The sequence below is a fragment of the Ambystoma mexicanum genome, chromosome 1q (assembly GCF_040938575.1).
Source record: "Ambystoma mexicanum isolate Mex_15411 chromosome 1q, UKY_AmexF1_1, whole genome shotgun sequence".
In the NCBI taxonomy this organism is placed as follows: domain Eukaryota; kingdom Metazoa; phylum Chordata; class Amphibia; order Caudata; family Ambystomatidae; genus Ambystoma; species Ambystoma mexicanum.
This window is the reverse complement of record NC_090922.1, coordinates 697,185,039-697,201,786: the sequence shown is the minus strand read 5'-3', so window position 1 is coordinate 697,201,786 and position 16,748 is coordinate 697,185,039. Positions and strand designations below refer to the sequence as shown.

The 16,748-nt window shown below is 45.0% G+C and overlaps 1 protein-coding gene across 3 annotated transcripts in view; it reads right to left on the bottom strand.

Moving 5' to 3' along the window:
* FIRRM (FIGNL1 interacting regulator of recombination and mitosis) overlaps positions 1-16,748 on the bottom strand; it is a 1,502,596-nt gene that overhangs the window by 1,206,171 nt on the left and 279,677 nt on the right. For all 3 annotated transcript variants that reach the window (XM_069641302.1, XM_069641303.1, XM_069641304.1), the window contains exon 6: positions 13,386-13,548. In XM_069641302.1, coding sequence (XP_069497403.1) covers positions 13,386-13,548 — 163 coding nt within the window. The remainder of the gene's footprint in view (positions 1-13,385; positions 13,549-16,748) is intronic.

The window sequence follows — 16,748 nt, the reverse complement described above, 5'->3', positions numbered from 1 at the left end:
CATTCACACTAGGGGGGAGGAGATACGAGCATTGCAGGCTACCTCAGGGGTACTGTGAAAGTCCCAGCATATTCAACCGCATACTACACGAAGACCTGGGTAATTTATCAGTTGAAAGCACGATCATTCAGTACGTAGACGATTTGCTCGTCTGTACCCAGAGTGAAGAGACGTGCAGAAGAGACTCAGTCACCCTCTTGACGCTGCTGGCGAATAAAGGGTACAAGGTGGACAAGGGGAAGCTACAATACTGCCAGTCAGAAGTGCTGTACCTGGGACAGCTGATTTCAAAAGACGGGAAAAGAATAATACCTGACAGAGTGGAAGCAATAAGGTCAGTGAGAGAACCAACCACAGTGAAGGAGATGCAGAAATTCTTGGGAATGTGCAACTATTGCAGAGCATGGATACTAGATTATGCAGCCTACACCAGACCATTACTGCAGGCACTCAAAGAGACCCAGCAAGAGAACAGGAAAATAAAGTGGTCAAAAGAAATGAGTGACTCGTTTGGGTCGCTAAAAGAGCTGATCTCGAGTGCTCCAGTATTCGCCAATCCTGATTATGAGCGCAAATTTTACCTGTTCTCGCACTGCAAGAGAACTCTTATGACAGCTGTACTGACACAAAAGACTTCCCTAGGACACAAACAATTGGCTTACTATAGTGGCACATTAGATGCAGTGATGCAAGGCCACTACGCGTGCGAGCAGTCTCTCGCCGCCGCCACGTTCGCCATTGAGAAAAGCGCCACAATAGTAATGGGGTGCCCTGTCACGTTGTTTGTGGAACACTCATTTGCAATACTTGAAAGATCAAAAAGCACACTGACCACACAGCGAGCAACTGCCTATGAGATAATATTGTCCAGCGCCAATATTCACGTAGTGAGGTGCAGGACAGTAAACCCAGCAACATTCATCACAGAACCATGCACACTAGAGGACATGCAAGAACACAATTGTGCAACATACACAGGGGAAACGGGGGAGGGCACGGTGGTGTGTGAAAATGCCCTGAGCGAGGGAGAGGTGTACTTTGTGGATGGGTCAGCGTCAATTGACATGGAAACAGGAGAGAAACATGTGGGACTAGCAGTAGTGAGGCTAGAAGAAGGTGAGTATGAAGTACTTGTACAATATCGCCTTCCGTCCCATTTCTCAGCCCAAGCAGCAAAACTTATCGCCCTAATAGAAGCATTACATGCAGCTAAAGGATGTGCAGTAACAATATACACAGATTCAGCCTACATGACAACCGTACACGGAGGTCTAGCCCAGTGGGGGCGGAGAGGGTTTCGAAGGGCAGATGGGACCCCGGTGCAACATGCTGAACTGTTGAAGGAATTGATTGAGGCCCTGAAGGATCCAACAGTGGTAGCAATAGGGAAGTGCCAAGCACATACGTCCAAGGAGCCAAGGAGGCTTTGTATTTTGAAAGACATGGAACAGGTGAGTACCTATTGCAGCGCCAAACGAACGAAGAGCTTCCAGAAGGATACAATGCCATGCCCATATCACAAATACTAGAGCTACAGGAAGGTGCCAGTTGTGACGAAAAAATGGTGTGGGAAAAAAGGGGGTGCGGCCAAACGGCAACAGACTTATTGTGGCGCCAAAATAACTCAGGAAAAGTAGTAATGCCCATCAAACTGTTAGAGATAGCATTCCAGCAATTACACTTTCCAGCGCATAATACTAAACAACACATTGCAGCAGAGATACAGGAAGATTGGTTCGTGCCATGTCTCCAGGAACACATATCTAGATTGACAATGGAGTGCACAACGTGCCAAATATATAACCCTGGGATGACCCTACGGACACTCAGGGGGACAATTCCAAAACCAACAGGGCCCTTCAGAGAACTGCACATTGATTATGCAGACATGGGGGAGAGGTGTAATGGGGCACGCTACATGATAGTGGTTGTCCATTTTCCAGGTGGGTGGAAGCGGGTCCATGTGCGCGACCTGATGCTAAGAGCGCTGCAAAGTTCCTAGTGAGGGAAGTGTTCCCGCGCTGGGGAATTTGCGATGCAATTCGCTCAGACAACGGCACTCATTTTGTGAACGAGCTCTTCAAAGAAGTGACTGCGTTATTGGGAATAAAGCATAAACTATGCTCGATTTATCATCCTCAAAGTAACGGCATTGTCGAAAAGATGAACGGCCTTTTAAAAGGGGAGATTGTCTAAATTGTGTTTTTCGTTGAAGAAAAACTGGATCTACTGCTTACCCCTTGCACTTTTTGAGCTGAGGAATCAGCCGAGCAAGGATCACCACCTGTCCCCGCATGAAATTGTGACAGGGAAGCGGATGCCACAGCACATTCCCCACTGCGCCAACAGACGCACACAGAAGCGCCACAATATTAGGAGATGAGTTTACAGAGTACCTGAAGAAGCTAACTAGGGCGGCGCGTGCAATCTCAAGGCAGCTCTCACCACCATTCACAAGGGAAGAATGGAACACAACGGTGTCCTTTACGGAACCTGAAACACAAGTACAATTAATGCCAGGAGAGTTCATTTATGTCCAGAGCTTTGTGCGCCGGTGGAATGCCCCAAGGTTCCATGGGCCGTACGAAGTAGTATTTTGTACACCCACAGCTGTAAAGGGCTGAAATATTGGATACATTTGACAGATGTACGAAAGGCATATAATAGTGTACAGGAAGAGATGGACGGGGAGGCACAGACAACAGCAAACAAAAGTAATGAAAATGATGAGTGAACATGAACAGATGAATGGAGGAGTGTTAACGAAAGAATTCTATTACAGGTTATTGATCGAGATAAATGAAAGAAAAAAAAATGTGTTCAAGTGAAAATAACGGTGTAGAATATATGTATTGTTTGCTCCCTTCTCTGTGCAAACCCCCCCCAACCGTCCCCCTTTTATGACCTCCTGGTACATACAGTGCCAACAAAAATGTTTACATGCACGTACTTAATGCACTTTTATATCTGAAACAGGAACTACCATGGCAACAAACGGGCAGCCTGCAACAAATAGATTGATTAGATATAGAGATGTTATAGCTGAATGATGTAGATATTCGTATGAGTGTGGGTTGTCTGTATGCATTGCATTATTTTTTACAATGCTGTTTGGCTTGGTTACTTATTGGTTTATAGCGTTCATCTCTATCGAGATGAACGAGGGGGGAGGGAATAACGAGATTAATGTAACAAATCAAACTACAGCTGCGGATACTAAAGAAGGTGATTTTTTGAGGTGGGACGGATCTAAACTTGTATGGGGATATTACACAAAAACACCCAATGTTGTTACCCCGCCAAATGAAAGAATGCAGGATAAAACGCAAAATAGCACAACTTCCCCACCAAATGCCTCTGATTACAATGCCCGCAGTTTAAATGATCGGAACCCCTCTGTAATATCATGGATGTACAACACCCCCACTAGCGTGCCCACACATGTAACCACCCCCACAATAGAGAACACACTACCTGATAGAATAAAGAAAGAGAATGAAGAGATGGCGGTGAGATACACAGCATTATATGATGACTGGGAAAAGGGGGGCGGAGGGCAGAAAGGGGGGCCTACACTGTTCCTCGCCCATGAAGATGGGAAATATCTTAGAAATAGTAGGAGGAAAAGGGAGGTGGGAAGGAGAAAATACGACGAGTATTACGGGTTGGGACTCGACAAAATGGAAGACCCACGACACCCCCATCAGACAAATAAATGGTATGCAGACATGAGTGCATCTGCAAAGCAAACAACAAATGAGAGTTGTTATGTCTGCTCCCTCATTCCCCATGCTTCAGGTACACCCAAAGTATTGCTGCCAAAAGAGTTGCCTATTGTGGATGCCCAATGTCTCCTTCATCTCACGTTGTGCAGAATTAAGAACACCTACCAGGCAAACGAGGTAACTTTTAAAATGTTGCAGAATGAGAAGACCTGCTACCCGAAAGCGGAAGGAGTGATGTGTTTGGAAGAACCATTTTTTATGATACAAGGGACATTGTTTTCAGAAAGTAAGTGGAAAGATGAAGAAATAATGTGCAAAGCTGAAGCGCTGCGAGGTCTGGCACCAGAGAAACTGCAGTGGATAGAGAAAACATCCACACCAGTATGGAAGGAGCACATCTCAAAATTGACCTGGGTGACGGCCATTGAAAAGCCCTTCAAGCTACAGAAAGGAATAAACTATGAACTGTGTTTCAAGGGAGACGGGAAAGCTATCATGGGGGTAAACAAAAATTGCAACAAGACCCTCACCATCCCGGATATGAGAAGAGGAACAGCGGCCCTCATGGACACTTATTTGGTATGTGGCAACCAGACATACCTGCACCTCCCACAATCCTGGAGTGGCAGCTGCTCATTGGCCACCCTGCATTCTGCACTAATGGTGATACCGGAAAGCCACATTGATGGGGAGCAAGAAAATGCGAGAAACCCCTCAGCAGAACGAGGCCCAACCAACTGCAGAATCACAAGTATATGTCCTGTCTTCCGGTAATAAGGGGGAGATGTTGTCACGAAATAGACGATCGTCGAACTACATATCAAAAGCATCCTCAGAGCTACTGGCGCAGATCCTAGACAGATACCGATTATTCAGCTCTGCAGAGACTTTCTTTGCCTCACTCATCCCCAGCATCCAGACACGGGCAAATGCAAAACGGCTCCAAATTACACGCTGGGAGCTGATCCAGCTGGCGAATGACACTGAAGAAGGATTTAATGTAATAAAAGTGGAACTGCGAGCACTGCGGCTAATGACCATGCAAAATAGGTATGTCTTAGACCTGTTAACAGCGATGGACGGAGGTGTTTGCTGAAAAATTGGAAGTGCCTGCTGCACTTTCGTACCTTCCGAAGATGCAGATAATGGTTCCTTATCCCACGTGATCGAAGCCGTACATAACCTAGGAGAAAGAATGAAAATGGAAGGTGGAGCAGAAGCAAGCACATGGTTTGACAACATCTTCTCCTGGGTCCCATCATGGGTGGGAATGACTGTTAAATTTTTAAGCCGGCAGTAGTGTTCCTCCTTTTTATCTTTTGTATGTGCCAGGTGGGCCTTCGATGTTGTGCAAACGCAGTACCAAACGGTGCAATGATGATGGTGACAATGGGCAACGCTCGCGGTACGATACAACATATGCAGGAAGTAGAGGTACAAACAGGAGCAGAAAAAACACCAGGATTCGAGATGGTGCCCATGTACCACAGCGGAGATGTAGTAGATTGGCTATGGCACACTACAATTAAAGAGCCCCGTGAACTTGAATGGTATGAGGAGGTGTGGGTGGATTTGGAAGAGGATGGAGGTTGTATATATCTGACCTGCACCCCGGACGAGTATGCTAGAAGGGGAGAAAGCCTGAGAGGAGTGTGTAGGGCATGGATGCCCATAAAAAGGCACCCCTGCATGGGATGAGGCTGTAGCTGAAGAAGAAGAACGCAAGAGGTTGAGGGAGTTACAGTATTCGTTACTTAAGTAACGAAAGGGGGGAAATGTATGGGAGGATAGTTCCAAGAGACCCCCCTCCCCTGTAGTCCCCCCCCCCTTGTGGAGTCCATGGCTCGTCAGGGGTCCCCCCCTGCCACCAGGGCCCAGGTGGCGGGTGAACCACTGGCTGAAAACATTGACCAAACATGCTGTATTAAGCTAGGCCCTGGAAACCATTTTGTGAAATCAAAATGGCATGAGCCCTGTGCGCCGCAGTGCGGCCCCCACCCTTGGAGTCTCACTTGTCCCTGCGGCCACAGCTCCCTGGCAGATCCGCTGAGAGCCCGTTCCCACGAACAGGACGGACATGAGCTAGTGCTAGATGCAAACACTAACATTCACCTTGCGCAGTGTATCACTGTATGACCCGGCCAGCAGGGCCAGGGTGGAAAAGAACTGTAAAATGGTCCCCCGACGAAAGTAGAGCCCCCAAATACTAATGAGCAAACTGCCTGTGATGAAACTCTTCTCTCCATGACCTTTTTGATTAAAAACATGTAACCTCCATGAAGATGGCAGAATGTGTGTTTATATGACATCCTGGTTGAAGTACCCACATCCCCGTAGCTATGCGCAAATGGTAAAAGTGTCCCTGGGTTTTCATGTTATATGTTTCGCCGAGAAGAATGCACCCCAAGGTCATATGTCATAACTGAACTAATGCTGCTAGAGTGCAAAGGAAGACAAATTCTCAGTGGCCAGTTGTTCCTGCGTGCTCCACCAACCTTACTACTACCTCGCTTACCGTGCATGCATAGAAATGTAACAAAATGTTGTGGTTGTTAAATACTTAACATATAGATATCAATTGCAAAAAATGTATAGGTAACATATGTGAAATGGCCATGTAAAGGCACTAACAATCCAGAAAACATAAGCTTTGAAAAGAATCAACGAGTATTGTACATTATATGAATGTTTTTGCCTCTTCCACATAATCTGCAACACACAAGGAAAATACCATTGTGGGCATATCCAAGGCCATTCCCCCTTCCTCCCATCGAAGCCCGCCAGACGGAATGCAGAGGCCGGTGCTGCTCTGCCTCACCTCCCCCAATTCGGCTGGAGCCGCTTCAAGCATTCACGTTCCCCCGCAGCTCCCAGGGCCGCGGCCAGCCACCTGAAATATTTACAACCCAGCAGTAAACCCCGGCCATAAACGCAGGCCCGAAGGTGCCCTTTCTTAGGCTCCATGACCCACCAGCTCACCCCAGGTTAATGGCCCCTGTAAAATTAGGACACCCAATATTATAGCAACACTGTAGGAAGACATTCATAATGACTTCTAACGAGACATGATAACTTGGACAGCTCGCCCCTTGCCCTGAGACCCAACCTCGCGACCTATGATACCCGGACAACAGGACGATGGTAACCATGTTTTGATGTATCACCAAAAGACCCCACTCTAGGTGCATTCCTCCTGCGTTTCATTAACCTGTAGAATAACCTATTGGAAGATTTACCGGGGGAAGATAATATTGCAATATTGAATGAATGCGGTGTGCGTGGCCTTAGGGCAGAAAGCCAAGAAAGACGTTCATCAATGTCACTGGTCACGTCTGGAACAACACCACCGCCCGGATGAGCCCAGCTGACCTGCCCGGCCCAGCCCACGAGGGTAACCAGTGACGTCCACCAACCACAGCAAACCACATCGCAGCTGCACCTATAGTTAGTCGTCGCCACCCAATCCCCACAAACATGTGCCCCTCTAGTGTGTAGGTGCTTATGAGGCTTTTTGTAAATATATACGCCTGTCTTTGCTATTGTCAGACAGAGGGCTCTCGGAGTTTGCAGAGTCCTTTGCATGCCCTATTCTGACTTATATAAACTCCCATTAAGTTCACCCGCACTTTGTCTTAGCCTTATTCCCATCTTGGGAGAGTCCATTATTGTCTCTCATTGTGGGGAGGATCGTGCTATCTGGGGACGCTCGCCTTCAATATCCAGCTCTGGGTGTTTTTGACAGTGCTATTTTAGCAAATATGCATATTATGAGTATCCAGAGTGGGAGGATAAGTTATGGAAGGATTGCTTAGCAATCGAGCCTGCTCACCGCTGCTGCCTTTTCCACCAGGCGCTGCAGGTGAGCTGATCCATCGGAGGACCCTCCTGGGCCTCTGTTTGGACTAATTTCGGGCCTGGTTTGGGCCCCCTGCCCCTGCCTGCATCCCTCTTTCCCCACTGCTTCCCAGATTGGCCTCCTCCTTCCTCCCGCCCCTCAGCCCATCCCCGGTCCCTTATTGGCTGATTTCAAAGAGCCATCCGAGGCTCGTATCGAGCCTGCTCACCGCTGCTGCCTTTTCCACCAGGCGCTGCAGGTGAACTGATCCATCGGAGGACCCTCCTGGGCCTCTGTTTGGACTAATTTCGTTCCTGGTTTGGGCCCCCTGCCCCTGCCTGCATCCCTCTTTCCCCACTGCTTCCCGGCTTGGCCTCCTCCTTCCTCCCGCCCCTCAGCCCATCTCCGGTCCCTTATTGGCTGATTTCAAAGAGCCATCCGAGGCTCCTATCGAGCCTGCTCACCGCGGCCCTCGCGGGCTAAGAGTCAGCATTGCAGGCTTCCCCTGCTCAGTTCCGCCTCCCCCTCCATCCTCCGGGCCCTGATTGGTCCACCTCCCCTTTATCCTCGACTTTCCCAGGGCAGCCCTCTGCCCGGCAGCCCCTGCGGCGAAGGGCCGCAAGGCCAAGGGCGGCTCCAACAGAGGCGGCTCCAGGAAGTGTCAGCAGGTGTCCGCAGGGGAAGCCAAGGAAGCCACCAGACACCATCAAAACCGTAAGTGTTGGCTTGGGTGAAGGGTAGAGCAATTACTCTACTCCAGAAAGCTCCTGCCACTCTAACCTACATTTCAATGGCCTGCAGTATAATGTCAACCAGTGATTGTTGGCATACGCCACACCTAGATGGAATCTCTAATAACCTCTCTGTGAAAGTTGAAATTAGAAGTGTTCCCACTCTCATTTAGAAGTGTTCCAATTGCATTCTAGAAGTGTACCCAATGGCATTTTAAAAATGCACCCAATTGCATTTAGAAGCGCACCCAATTGCATTTAGAAGTTGCGCCCATTACCCTCCCTGAAAAAGTTGAACTTAGAATTGTTCCCAATTGCATTTAGAAGTGTACCCATTGTCATTCAGAAGTATACCCAACTGCATTTAGAAGTGTACCCAATTGCATCTAGAAGCGTACCAAATTGCAGTTAGAAGTATACCCAATTGCTTAGAAGCACCAATTAGTTACTTGACTAGTTGAACGAAGTGTGCCAAAAAAAGGTGGGTCACCGATCCTAGAACTACAATCAGAAAACCCTCCTAAATCAACCCAAAGCTCACACCAACCATGAGCGCACCAACTCCACCAGTGCCCGTCAGAAACTACTCCCGTGGACCTCCTCCACTCTCCGATCTGCCCTCCTTCCCGCCCCCCGCCCTCCCAAGACAACCCACCCTCCTCCGCAATCCCTGCCAGCACCCTCTCTAAACACCAAGCCAGGGGGGCACGATGGCGTGCCACCCACCCCATGACCACTCATCTCCTGAACCACACCGCCACTCACCCCAATACCTCTCATCCCCTGAACCACACCGCCGACCCGCCTGCACTGCCCATGCCCGCTCCCCTCACTACCACGCCCCACCCTGCAATCACCCACCCCCCGCCTTGCCATCTTACCCCGCCACCTCCCCCCGCCCGACTGCACCCTTTCCCCTCCCTAAAAACTGCGCGCCTAGCCCTAGCGAGAACCGAAGCTGCCTCCCTCTCCCCCTCTGACCTCATGGAGTTGTGAATATTGGCCTGCGTCGCATCTAGATGGAATAATGCTAACCATACCACGAGTGAACCACAAAGACTAGCCTGCGCCAAATTTAGACAAGAATGTGACTGTTAGCATGTGCAACACCTAGATGGATTTTCAGAAATGTGATTGTTAGCATGTGCCACACTTGGATGGAATCTCGGGTTTGGCCTGCGCCAAATCTAGACAGAAATATGATCGTTAGCATATGCCACACTTAGATAGATTCTCAAGTTTTATGAATCTTAGCATGTCCACACTTAGATAGAATTATGAATGTTAGCATGCCCACTCTTAGATGGAATTGTGAATACTGGCATGTCCAAACCTAGATAGAATTGTGAATGTTAGCATGTCCACTCTTAGAAAGAACTGTAAGTGTTAGCATGTCCGCGCGTAGATGGAGTTGTGAATGTTAGCATGTCCACGCTTAGATGGAGTTGTGAATGTTAGCATGTCCACTCTTAGATAGAATTGTGAATGTTAGCATGTCCACACTTAGAAAGAACTGTGAGTGTTAGCATGTCCGCGCGTAGATGGAGTTGTGAATGTTAGCATGTCCACACCTAAATAGAATTGTGAATGTTAGCATGTCCACGCTTAGATGGAGTTGTGAATGTTAGCATGTCCACTCTTAGATAGAATTGTGAATGTTAGCATGTCCACACTTGGATGGAATTGTGAATGTTGGCATGTCCACTCTTGGATAGAATTGTGAATGTTAGCATGTCCACACTTAGATGGAGTTGTGAATATTGGCCTACGTCGCATCTAGATGGAATTGTGAATGTTAACATGTGAAAGATGCATTAAGAAAGTGTGCCCTATAGCCTCTCCATGAATTTAGAAATGTGCCCAATAGCCTCTCTGGTAAACTGAATTTAGAAGTGTACCCAAGATCCTCTGTGACAGTTGCATTTAGAAGTGTGCCCAATAGACACTCTGGAAAGGTGCATCTAGAAGTGTGCTCAATAACCTAGCTGTGATTTTAGTAGGGTTCCCAATAGACACTCTGTGAAAGTTGCGTTAGAAGTATGTCCAATATCCCCTTAGTGAAATTTAGAAGTGTACCCATAGCCCCTCTGAGAGTTGCATTTAGAAGTGTGCCCAATAGTCTCTCTAGGAAATCGAATTTAGAAGTGTTCCCAACAGCCTCTCTGAAAATTGACTTAATAGTACGCCCAGTAGACTCTCCGTAGAAAATGGAATTTAGAAATGCGCCCAATGGCATCGCTGTGAAGGTTGCATTTAGAAGTGTAACCAACAGACGCTCTATAAAGTCGAATTTAGATGTGTTCCCAATAGCATCTGTGAAAGTTGACTATAGAAATGTATCCTATAGACACTCTGGATAGTTGCATTTAGAAGTGTGCCCAATAGCCTCTAGTAAACTGAATCTAGAAGTGTGCCCAATAGCCTCTCTGTGGAAAACTGTATTTAGAAGTGCGCCCAGTACCCTCTCTGGGAAAGTTGCATTTAGAAGTGTGCTCACTGAAAGAGCATATAACCGATCATACCACACCACCATGCTTACTCTCTCCTTACATCACCACTCAACTAGAACACAGAGATACTATGACACCATTCGGTATAACTGTTCTCATACCAACATTCCGCCGCTTACTCCACATCATTCTATGTAATCACTGCTGGTTCCACACCCCCAGCCAGGCGTTTTCCTCAGGCCTAACGCAGCCACATCCGTTCCGGATAAATCCTGCCAGAACGAACACATTCTCCTGATCTCTCAACCACCACACCTACCGCTAAGAAGCAGCTACTACACGAGTCCCGCACGAGCTGCACACATACCCGGTGCTCACACGCACCTTTTGACTCTCCCTACTCTCTCTACTGATCTGAACTTCGGTTCCCAAGGGCGTTCAACCTACAAGCGCCTTCAGACCATACCAATGGTATATAAGGCGCTATATAAGTGCAAAATAACAATAACAAGAACCACATCAATTGTGATTGCAATTGTGGGTTTTGTAAAGGAGGTTGCAACTGGAAGATGGCACCCCATATTAAGGATATAAGATATGTCTATAGGACTGGGGTGTCCAAGTATTTGTTCATTGACTTTAGCTCAGCATAGTAGGTTTTTTTATTTTTCTCTTTGCACTCTTCATTGAAGATTGTGACAGTTTTCCTTTTTTTTATGTTGATAGACTTTAATAATTGTTTTTGAATTGTTTTATTAATCTTATGAATTGTTTTGAAACTTTGTGTTCTTTTCTACTGTTTTTATTCTGTATTTTATTGAACATGAATTTATATATGAATTTCATTCTTGTTAAAGGTTAAACACACAAGGGCCCGGAAAAGCCCCTTGAAAGAACTGAAGGAATTATTACTGGAGATAGCAAAAGACTATTTGAAGATCCCATATTGAGAAGAAAGTTGCTGAGAAACAATCCAGGAGAAGGGGAGTCATTCTCCTGGCCTTTTTGTTCTGTATTAATAGTGGTAGGGTCAGCCTAGGTTAGTTTCAGACAGAGGACAGACTTGATTTTGGACTTCATTCCCGACGACAAGCACCCTAGTTTAGGAGTAATTGTAATGAGGTACTGTGTTGAAGAGGAGAGATGCCTGTGTAGGGGCTATGAACCTTATTGGTAACCTTTGTATGTGAAAGTACTATTAGAAGTGTTATGGTTATTCTTGTGCTCAAGTGTTCTTTTTTGTTTACCCATTTATGTTCGTGATACTAAATGTTTATGCCTGCTAACAACATTACACATTATGATTGACCGACTTATTTATACGCTGGTGGTAGCTCGAAAATATAACATATTACACTCTGCACATATTTACTATGAGAGTTCTTCTGTATTACAACTTTTCAGATTACTTGAATGCTTCTGATTGTTTGTAATATTACACATTACCTTTGTTCCGATTATTCATATGCTTCTGCTTGTAACATGATGCATATTCATATGCTTGGGTAGTTTGTAATATACATTATACTTTACACATTCACTATGAGAGTTCTTCTGTTCTGCATTATGAATTACTTGCTTATTTGTGTGCTTCGAATAGTTCACAAAAGTGCACATTGCCACTGTTCTACTTATTCATATGCTTGCAACGTTATGATGTTTACTGTGTTCCTACACTTGTGCTTGTTCATATTAAGCATTACGAGTGCTGTTCACATGAAAAAATAAATAAAATCGATGAATCCGGTTTCTTACAACTTAATAGCTAGTTTGGCTAAAGTGTTTTTCGAAATTTCTAAAGCATAAGAAATGTCAAACTAAACTGTACGAGTCACAGCAATCTCGAAAACCGAAGGAAGCAATTTTGAGAAGTCCGTTTAGAACCTTTGCATTTTCCTGATGGAGATGTTCATTATAAGAAAGTGAAAAAAATGCCTTTATTTCATCTTCTTATAACTCTTGGTTAAGTACCTGAATTCTTACCAAAGTTGACAAACTCAACCCGGATCAGCGAAGTTCAGTAGCTTGACACATTTGGTAAAGATCCATCTCAGGTTCAAATGTAAAGGGACTATATTATAACTATTCCAATTGACTCTGATTCATAGGTTCAGAACCAGTAACACTTGCATCGAACAAAAATTGTTATAGCACTCGGTCTTATTTCACGTGCCTAAAAACATCTTCGTTCATGAATATACAGATTGCGATTAATTCAACCACCATGGACTTACTAACAGTTTGAGTATCCCCCCAAACATTGTTCATCAACGTTTGGGGACTACTGAAACTGTTAGTAAGCTTTTCGGACTAAAAAGTGTTTAAGTTTGTTCTACAGAACTAACAGGTTGTATTTCAGGGACTCCTGGCCAGGTCAGAAGGTCAAATGGAAGTTTTCATATAGTTTTGGGCAGAGCTGTATCACCAAGCTAATGCCAAGGTTAATTGTCTGAAACCCTACTGGTTTACAGCACTCCTGCTTTCTGTATATAGTCATGTGCTACGAAAAAGGATATTCTTTACTACTTGGAAAAAGTTTAAGATTAATAACATATGTAAATTAAATAAGTCGATATTAAAAAAGTACAGGTTACTAAAACCTGATAAGAGATAAACGAAAAAAAGGTTTCATACAAATGTTTACCTGAAACCAGGTCTCCAATTTCCTCTTCTGTGGCAGAGGAATCAATACAGATTTTGTCCAGTAGCTCCATTAGCTGCTTGTGAAGGGAAACTGCTACTTTAAATATGGACTGCAAAAGGTCAGAAACAAGATGAAGACGTCCACTGTACACAGAATCACTGTCCTGTAGACAAGGAACATTGGGAAAAAGAATTCATTGAAAGATCCCACCATCCGTACAGACAAGTCGCACAGTTTACAACGGAACATATCTTTTTATAAACACGAGACACACTGTTGGAAACAAACACGGCCAATACCTGTTCTATGGGGTGGAACCCAGTCGCAAATGTCTATAATCATGTTTTAGAATGCTGTAATATATCATGAGGAGAAATATCCATTTGCATATTCTAGTCTCGCCCCCAAAAAAAAAAAAACAGTCCTACATTGAAAAGACAGGCAATTCTAATCTGAACAGTACCAACAGCAACCCCACAGACATTTCTGCCCCACTGGCCGTCATCAGTGCGGTGCAGCTGAGGAGCAGTCCTATCTTGGCTCAGAAAGCAAGAGGTCCAAGTCTAGAATATCCCTAATACAGTAACTGATAATAAAACCAAAGGAATGTCATTGTTATCCAAAAGCATGAAGGTCCCTCAACATTCTTTAGATTTGCTAGTTCCTTACAGACAGATCAGATAGGCCAATTATGGTCCAATAGCTTTTTAAGAAGGGTACTTTAAACCATGCCAAGAAACAATGAACTCAAACTGGAAATTGTTTTCTGATGTATATCCGGATGTACATAGAAATGGAAAGAGGTCAATTTATTATTTATTTTTTAAAAATGTCTAAAAATGCAATTCATGACCACATCGAGGTGCATAAAAAAGTGCCCATTTTGTCCAGGTCCCTTTGCTGGGTGGCTTTTCTATGCATCCTACAGCTGGTGAGTTGTGTGCCTCGACTGCTTGGGCTTTTGAAGCAAATTCACCTGTGGTTATAAGTCTTTGGGAGAGGTGTCTGCAAAAATCACTTTATTTCCTGTTAGGATTGACAGTGAGATATGGAGCATATGCGTGTTATCAAGCAATTATAACTCTAAATATAGCATAACCCTACTTTTCAGGTAGAAATGGATAGAACTTTGTTGGAGACCTGGGAGCAAACTTTCCATGCAGAGATAAGATAGGCCTGTGAGAGGGCAGATAAGAGCACTTTAATGTCCCTTTGGTGGGCAGCTCTGCTATACATCATACTGCAGGGGTGGGGGTTTGTGCCATGAAGCTGTTGGGCTTTTGCCTGATCTTACGAGGTCTGTACTCGGGTCGGGAAGGCTGGAGTAACGCTGCATTATTTTCAGCTATATCTGGTGAATATCAACAAAAATGAAGTCTGTGCCGATATGGTTGGGGACTGTTCCCTTTACTGTTTAAGTGGTTGACTAACAGTCCTTCACAAGCTGCCTATGAAATGTTCATATCATTTTTTCCACCTCTTTTCCACACTCAATTGTAATTGGTAATGTAATGACCTCCTTCATATGGTCTTTGGTCTTCAGTGCTCTTATAAAACCCTAACAGCTTGCTATTTACCAATTTAGTATACAAATTGAACACCTATTTATTAATTCAGCGAAACCACCAGACGAATAAGTGCTTCTTTATTAGGTGGATATTTTATCCGGATTACAGCCAACTAACCTGCATTGAAAATCTAATTATGTGACTATAATTAGAAGTGTGGAATCCTGAAGAAAAATAAAATCGCCAGAAAAAATTACTGTGGCTTTGTTAAACGGGGAGAACATTACCAACAAGAAAGGAGGGAGGCTTCTGGGAAATTAACAGGGAACACATTTGCTTACTCTATAATAGCGGAAAAAAGGCAATGGAGGGAATCTTTGATGCAGACTCAGGATCTCAACAATTCAGTTAGGAGGTTCAGTTTGGTGCAAACTCGCAGAGCTATACCTGAAACAGGAGCACCGTTGTGGATCCTTCTCCGCTCTGCCCAGAAGGGTCTTTCCACCCCTAGCCTCTATGTCTGCATACTTCCCATAAAAAAACGAATAATCTATCATTAGTGCATCCATATTTTTGGGTTGTAAATCTTTGTGTTGAATTTGTCATCAGATGAAATCAAGGCAAATACATATAGTGGCAAACCATGCGTGACATTTACCTCAGAGTAGGTTTGTCATTTACTAACATCCAGAAAATAATTGATTATTTTAGAGAATATCAACATGCAATCCTATAAATGAACTGGGTTACCCGCTCCCAAAATGGGGAATGCACCCTCGAGAGGGCCAGGTGGAGGACATACAGAGAAGAAACAAAGAAGGTAATTTTAATGTTAAGGCAGAGAGCTGGCCTCTGACAGTAAATTACAAACCATGCAATTTTCATGTATATTTTGCACATAGCTGAGGGGCATTGAGGTTAGTCCACATCTGCCACCCCAAATGCAACACAAAAATTTACATGCATCTTCACCTGTATTGATTTTAATGTCAACAGAAAGGCGCAAATCAATATGGAATTTACCACATTTTTGCACCTGCAAAAAAACAGCAGGAATCCATTGGATTCATGTAAATGCCGTCCATGATGCACAGACATTCCGGTGAGCTTTGAAGTTTGTGTTCGGGATAAGGTGTAGTTTGTGGACCTAAACCCATGACCACCTGTATTTCCAACACCATGCTGCACCACATCCATAAATCAAAACAATTGCACGAAGTGGACTGCTGACATCTAAGTGTTGCGACAATGTACCCTGCCTGACTGCTGGAGGAAGGGGTGAAGTGGCCATTGGAGCTGGATGCCACCGCCAGCCACGTAAAACTGGACCCATCTGTAGTATCCGGTGGTCCACCCTACACTCCCCCATTCATTTGGCAGAGGCCTGTCACAAGCTACAAGAGCATGCCCAAGTCCCTTTAACATAAGTCCTCATTAGAGGTAGAAGTATATGTACCTCTTTATTCCAATTGGCTACGAAACTTGCCCCATACATATGTAAAGGCCCCCTCAACACCCAAAGGAGATTGCTTCAATCCTCTCATAACTTTGCAGATAGCAGCAGAAGGGTTGATGGGGGCTGTGATGAATCCACTGAATGTGTTCCTGCACCCCAAAAGGGAGCCATCCCCATTGGGACTGGGGAGGTGAGCCTGTTATGCTTAACGACACCTAGGGAACAGGGCAAGCAGGATCTCAATGGGGGTGACCCATCCCCCCGCCACCTTCCCTTAGAGGACAGCAAATCCCTAATAGTCTCAAGATCCCAATATCTTGGTTGGCTATATGACATTCGAAATGTATGGCACTTTGAAACTTTCTGCATGAATGGCTGGTATAGTTTCTGAAAAACAGA